Here is a 7,456-nt window from a genome sequence, read left to right as displayed (position 1 = left end):
CTCTCGAGTGGTCATACAAATGATGTTCTGCCGTCGCCGAAAACCCTTACTTTGCCGCCGGATTTGGTTATTTTAAGTCAACGGTCGCACGCGTTCCGAGGGCAGGAGGCTGGCTTTTATGGAGTGAATGATTCCGGGATAAGTGATGCCAAAGGGAAGACCACGATTATTCTATCTTCTTGTCCCAGTTCACGCCATTCGGAGTTGCGAGGAGTTTGAAGGACTCACTTGGAGGCACACAAGAACAACTCCCGGAAACTTGTGATTCCCACCGGTGTGCTTCCTGCTGAGATACCTGCAAAAGGGGAAAAAAGGGAAGTTTCCACTGATGATGGGATCTTTGAACGGCTCGATAAGCAAAAAAACCAGGTCAGTTGTGTTTGTAGGGTTTGGGAGTGAGTGTAAGTTGAGTAAAGAGCAAAAACTCAAAAGGGCTCAGATAATTAAGGAGCACGGTGCTAAGATATGACCCACTCAGTCTCGAAAACTATATTTTGGAACGCAGCATTTCAGTACAGAGACGAGTTTTTCATGAAAATATGAGTCACATTAGTTTGTCAAAGGTTTTGTTGAGTTGAGAAGAGAGCTGAAACTAGGATCCATTGTGAGGTATCCATTGCTATGTGATGCAAAATATATTAAGCACACAAATTAAACCCTCTTCTGACAATTGTAGCAAAGTATGTAAGTAGGGATCGTTCAAAACCGGGGATTAGGAGGGATTGCTAAACTCTTGAAAACTGACCTAAGAAGTCCAAAACAAAGTTAAAAACACTAATTTGGACTCAAAGAATGAAAAACCAAAGTTAAAACACTAAAACAAAACAAAAACTCAAAACAGCAACTAGAAGACTCAAAACTGCCTAAAAACCACTTTCTGGGCAGTTTTGAGCACCTACACTAATTTGGACGAAATTGGTTGAAAACATGACTCAAAACACTTAAAAACATGAACCAAAACAATTTCTAACTAAATTGAGACTTCAAAGTAAAGGGGGATTTGATTTGGACGAAATTAAAGTTGAGAAAACAGATTGCAAAGTAAAACTGATCTTGAAACGTTTTTGGGGTTTTTAATGGATGATGGACTAGTTAGGGGTTCTTTCTCCACACATGACAAGTATGCAAATGACTCGATTTCCAGTTATTCCTTCATAGAATTATGAATGACAATGCCCCAAATTAACCGTGACATCACTAGTTAATTCTCAAGTTTTCCTTGTGTTATTGAATTGGATGACATCATACGACAACCCAAAGCATTCTTCAAAAGTTCCTTACATGACATCATAATAAAGATACAATCAAAGATCATTACGTTCAATGAAAACTATAAGCATTAACAAAGCACTTGTGACTATGACATCATGACACTTATGCTAGGAATTGAACTTAACGCGATTGTGACTAGCAATCTTCACTACTTGTGCATATAAGTGTGTGCCAATTATGTGAAACAAACTTATATTCTAGCATCATATTCATGCAAGCCAATTAAGTGTCGACCCCTAATTAACAAACACAAATACGTTATTACTCGCACAGTTAAGCCAATTGCATTCACGATTCAAGAACTCATAACTGGAATTTATCAAATCAACTTGCACACATAGTTATGGCTTCGAAATCACCCCTAACCAATAGGGGTTTAGCCACTCATGTTCATAGCAAAATGAAAGGAAAATAAATTAAACATTGAAATCATAAAACGAATTACACCTAGAATGCACCAACGACGAAGCTTGAGCATCCAAGAGTCCTTCCTTCTTTCTCCTTGCTACGGCACAAAGGTGGATGGGATGGTTGGGATGTGTTTTAGGATCAGGGATTATGGAATTGGATGGAGGATAGGCACGGCAAGGTGTAGTGTTTGGTTGGAATTGTGTTTCTAGGATTTTAGGATGTGGAGAGTGGTGTGGCTAGATGAATGGATGAAAATTGGGTGAATGAGTGATTCCCCTAGTGCCTTGCTGCAAACCCTTATTTATAGGGCTAGGAAAGGTTTTGAAATACTTAAAGGATATATGTGTGTAGCTTGGACAAGGTAGGACGGCTAGTGACAAGCTAGGAAGGCTAGGAGACAAGGTAGGACGGCTAGGAGACAAGCTAGGACGGCTAGTGACAAGCTAGGACGGCTAGTGACAAGCTAGGACGACTAGGAGACAAGGTAGGACGGCTAGGAGACAAGGTAGGACGGCTAGGAGACAAGCTAGGACGGCTAGTGACAAGCTAGGACGGCTAGGAGACAAGCTAGGACGGCTAGGAGACAAGCTAGGACGGCTAGTGACAAGCTAGGACGGCTTGTTCTTCCAATACAGAAATTAGGCACCATGTGTGAATAGATAAAGCCTTCTAGAAATAAGGTTTTTAGGCCCCCTTGCAGCTCCCTAACTGAATTCAAGCCTTCAAATTCGTCCATCCTCATGCCTCCATGCTTGCACGATCCAATCTTGGCCCAAAAATGCTCTAGAATGCTCCAAATTGCTTCTTTTTGCATACTTTGACACTAAAACCTGAAATTGCACGAAAATGACTTTAAACACTAAACTAACTAAGGAAAAACAACATAAATGCATGAGAACAAGCCAATTAAGTCACATAAAAATGCTCCTATCACTATGTGGTACATGTAGAAACGTTGACGCTGACTTTTTCGTTAACAAAAGTCTCAACGTTAAACCTTTCGTTTTTACTCTTTGATCCAAGGTTAAACCTCTTATGTGTTGTAAAAAATTATTTGGGGATAATCATTCATTGTGTGGGGATGAGATTGGAATGTTGCGTAAATCAGGTTTCACAAGTCTAACCACACATTGTCATGCAATTATGATTGGTTAAGTCTTTTTTTTTTTTTTTTTTTGAAACACGATTGGTTAAGTCTTTTTATACAAAAGAGAATCAAAACAACTACGGACCTTTCATGTAAGATAACCGTAGATTCTGCTGAAGAGTAATAATCAAACTTGTCTATAGAAAGGAGTGAAAAAGTGCAGCAATCATTTCCTAAAGGAGAATAAAGGAAAGAAGGAAAGAAAAAGTGGGTAAAGAGTGGGGCGACCAACGGGGAAACCCAACCCCATTTGGATTAGAATAATACTATCAAGAACACGCTATTGTATGAAAAGAAGCACATTAACAACAGAGGTTCTTTTGCATTCAACTTCTAGCAAGTCCAACAGACAGTCAATTATGGTGGTTCTTGATAATTATTTCATTTTTAGTTTTACATTTTTTTAAAATTGAAAATTGAAATCTTATTTGACAATTACTTTAATAGTTTTCAAAATTTGACCTTAAGTTTTCACTTTTTTTGTTTTCAATTTTTTTTTAAACTAAAAACTTAAAACAGTTACCAAATAAATTTTCATTTTTCAAAAAAATAAAAATTGAAAACCAAAACTTGAAATGGAAAGCTGAAAACTGAAGATGAAAAACGGCCCCTAAGGAAATCACATTTTTATTACATTGGTATATCATCTGATTGGGTAAATAATGTGCACATACCACGATAATTAATAAATTTATTTCATTGAGTGGTAGTTGTATATGTAACACTTGGCACATTAGATGATATATCAATATGATTTAAATAAGTAGGCTTCCTACCATTACATTTTATTTGCTAACTAATTTTGGATAGAACTTTTATAAATTTCTAAAGAAAAAAAAAGGATTTTTTTTTTCACTAAAACCAAACTAAGCAGCAAATAAAACACGTTTTAGGGGTTTTTATTTTTTCTCTTTCTCTCTTAATGCAGAATGTTTATATTACATCCTCACTTATAGAGGCGGCACTTTTCCAACTTAAAGTATAACGTTAATAATTAAATACATATATTATAACACAATGAAATTATTAAAAAACCGTTTGATAAATATTTCGTTTTCAGTTTTCACTGTTTTGAAAAATTAAAATTAAAATCTTATTTGGTAATTACTTTTAATTTTCAAGTTTCAAAAAATACAAACTAAAAAACTAAAAAAATGAAAATTAAAGGAATTTTTTTGAAAAATAAAGGAATGTTGTGACTTATTTTATTTGAGAGAAAGAGATGGTGCAGTGCGGCATAGACAGAAAATGAGAGACAAAGAACACACTTGAGAAATTCTGTATACCTTATGCCTTTATTGATAGTAAATCAACAACGATTTTTTACCTTCATTCTACAGATTTCAATTTTTGCATTTTTGAAAATTAAAAAAAAAAAATTAAAATCTAAAAATGAAAAGATGATTAAAACCAGCACGGGACGTTACTAAGCAATTCAACACGTGTTGTGGCCGGAACACCGTACGCGAACACGTGGCCAGCGGTACAGCATGTCATTTAGTCCAATAAACCGACAATCTGGTACAAAACTACATGTTAATTCTCTCATTGCAATTTCGATCCGACAGAAAGAATACAATACAATTATGGAAAAAGATGATCATCTTAGCGTTGTGATGCTGCCATGGTCTGCCTTTGGCCACATGATGCCTTTTTTCCAACTTTCAATAGCTTTAGCAAAAGCGAAAGTTCATGTCTCCTTCATATCCACACCAAAAAACATCCAAAGACTCCCCAAAATCTTACCAGATTTACAACCCTTTGTGCAATTAGTCCCCATTCCATTTCCACCGTTGGATCCCGACTTGTTGCCGGAAGGAGCTGAGGCCACAGTGGACCTCCCCTTTGAAAATACCGACAACTTGAAGATTGCATACGACCTCCTGCAAACACCCATCAAGCAGTTCATTGGGGATCGATTGCCTGATTGGATCATAACCGACTTTGCTGCTCATTGGGTCGTAGAGATTGGCAAAGAGTACGGCGTTCCACTTGTCTATTTTTCTGTATTCTCTGCTGCTACAATTGTCGTTATAAGTTCAGCTGAAAATCCCTCTAGTGGTAATACAGATGATACTCTGCCATCGCCGGAAAGCCTTACTTCGCCGCCGGATCTGGTTACTTCTCAGTCAACGGTCGCATTCCGAGAGAACGAGGCGGTCGATTTTCACGCGGGCCTTTACGGAGTGAATGATTCCGGGATAAGTGATGCCGAAAGGCACGCCAAGATTCTATCAGCTTGTCAAGTTTTCGCCATTCGGAGTTGCTATGAGTTTGAAGAAGAGTACTTGGAGGCATACATGAACAACTCTGGGAAGCTTGTGATTCCCACTGGTTTGCTTCCTCCTGAGATACCTGCAAAAGGGGTAAAAAGGGAAATTTCCACTGATGATGGGACCTTTGCATGGCTCGATAAGCAAAAAACCAGGTCAGTTGTGTTTGTAGGGTTTGGGAGTGAGTGTAAGTTGAGTAAAGAGCAAGTCTTTGAGATAGCTCATGGGCTGGAGCTATCAGAACTCCCCTTTCTTTGGGCACTCAGAAAACCCAATTGGGCAAATAGTGAAGCCGATGCTCTGCCTCTAGGGTTTGTTGACCGTGTATCAGAGAAGGGGCTTGTTTGCCTCGGATGGGTGCCCCAAATGGAAATCTTGGCACACCCATCGGTTGGGGGTTCTCTCTTTCACTCTGGATGGGGATCAATAATTGAGACTCTGCAATTTGGGCATGTTCTTGTTGTGCTACCATGCATTCTTGATCAGCCTCTGAATGCAAGGCTTTTGGAGGAGAAGGGTATGGCTGTCGAAGTGAAACGACGCGGAGATGGGTCGTTTAGTAAAGATGACATAGCCAAAACACTCCGGCACGCGATGGTGGAGGAGGAAGGAGAGCAGTTGAGATCCAATGCTAGGAGCGCTGCAACTGTTTTTGGAGATCACAAGCTGCACCAAGAGCACTACATTGGCCAGTTTGTCAACTTTCTTAAAAACGACACTACAAAAAGGTCCTCCTGTTTTTAGATTTCCCAATTATATTAGCTAATAATTTGGAATGGCACCAAAAATTTCACAGCATTGGAGATGCTGGATTAATGTTGGATATGAATTACTGATCCCGTGTGTTTCTATAAGCTTTCAAGTGATTTTTGTGGTGATAAATATATGCTGGACTAATTTTATTGAATACGCCTGGGCTGCCCACTTTTATTATTTTCAAATTTTCTTTCTAAAATTCTTAATTTAATAATTAATTAGGCCTTAAAAATAGGAATTTTTGTTTCTACAGATCAAATTTAGCAATTTAAAATGAATTTTATTTAAAAAAACATTTTATTAATGAGAATTAACCTGTATATAAAATTTTGTACACAATCACAATACCAAACACATAATAATATGAGAGACACAATAAACAATATACACTATAAAGGTACATGAATATATATAGGTACACTACACATAGGTTCATATGTATAGGTACACAAAATTTATCTATAGGTGCATATTAATGGGAAGAGATACGGTCCGAATCTCTCCCATCAAAGGTTGCAAACAGGATAAGTACAAGTGAAGTCGGGTAGTCATGAGTTTTTTTTTTATTTTTTTCTTTTTTGTCAAACAAGAGATTTGTAAGATTAGATATTAGATTAGAGAGCTGACGATATTTGAACTCAGGCAATGATGTAAGGGAAACACTTCTCTTCACCACTGTGGTAGAGTGATACCTGCAAATGTATTGTTACACAAGAGGTTAATAAGAATTAGAAACTTTGTTTCTCTCTCTGGGCTTTAGCTCTCTTTCGTTTTACAGTTCTTGAGATTTCTTAGTTGCTATGCTTCCAACTCTGTTATAATGGTATCTAGAGCTTGCAATTCGCATGTGGAATTTTTAAGTTCTTGATCGAAGGGCTCTTTGTTTAATTCACTGCGAAGGTTTGTAAATTTTTTGGAGGTTGAGTTGCATGTTTCTTGTGATTCATTGTGTTCAATTTCTTGCTGCATTATTCACCACCTTGTTCGATTTAACAAAGGCGGTGCTTCAGATCTGAAATTTTTGGGTTTTTACTTTTTCTGATGATTTCTTGAATCTTGTTCTCTATTATATACATGGAGGTTGAATGATTTGATTCGTTAAGGCCAATGCATCGTTGTGATTGAATTTTTGTCGATGCCTAAATTGTTCTGAAGGTCAAAGCCATATAGTGCTTCTTTCTGCGTTCTTTTGTCGGTATCAAGGCCAATTGCCAGTGTTTCTGTTTTGTTGGTTCAATCAGTGATTGTTTATCAAGTTGTTATCTTGCTGAAAAGATTTACATTGCTGTTGCTATAAGATGGCTAGTTCACAGATCAAGGTTGAAAGTATCTTGGGAATGTTAACCATTAGGCTTGGGGATACAAATTACTCAAAATGGGCATATCAGTTTCGATCTGTGCCAGGGGTTATAAGTTGTTTGATCATTTTGATGGTACTTCAGTTTATCCTCCAGAGTTTGTTATTAACACTAATACAGGAGTTACTAAAGAGATCATTGTTGCCCATTAGGAGTCGGAACTAACTGATCTGGCATTTCTTAGTCTTCTAATGGCTACATTGTCAGATGATGAAATCAATGTTCTAAAAATTGGCCTA

General features: G+C 37.5%; 1 protein-coding gene and 1 pseudogene across 1 annotated transcript; both read left to right on the top strand.

Annotated features, from left to right (window-relative positions):
- Positions 1–469, top strand: part of LOC137719798 (UDP-glycosyltransferase 91C1-like) — a 6,099-nt pseudogene extending 5,630 nt beyond the window's left edge.
- Positions 470–4,377: 3,908 nt separating this feature from the next.
- Positions 4,378–5,989, top strand: LOC137721500 (soyasaponin III rhamnosyltransferase-like). Its single transcript, XM_068460594.1, has one exon. The coding sequence runs from the start codon at positions 4,417–4,419 to the stop codon at positions 5,845–5,847; it is 1,431 nt and encodes a 476-aa protein (XP_068316695.1). The 5' UTR covers positions 4,378–4,416; the 3' UTR covers positions 5,848–5,989.
- Positions 5,990–7,456: the final 1,467 nt, after the last annotated feature.

This window comes from Pyrus communis, chromosome 16, assembly GCF_963583255.1.
Source record: "Pyrus communis chromosome 16, drPyrComm1.1, whole genome shotgun sequence".
Lineage (NCBI taxonomy): Eukaryota > Viridiplantae > Streptophyta > Magnoliopsida > Rosales > Rosaceae > Pyrus > Pyrus communis.
Note: the sequence above shows the minus strand (reverse complement) of the source record. Positions and strands in the feature narration are given on the sequence as shown.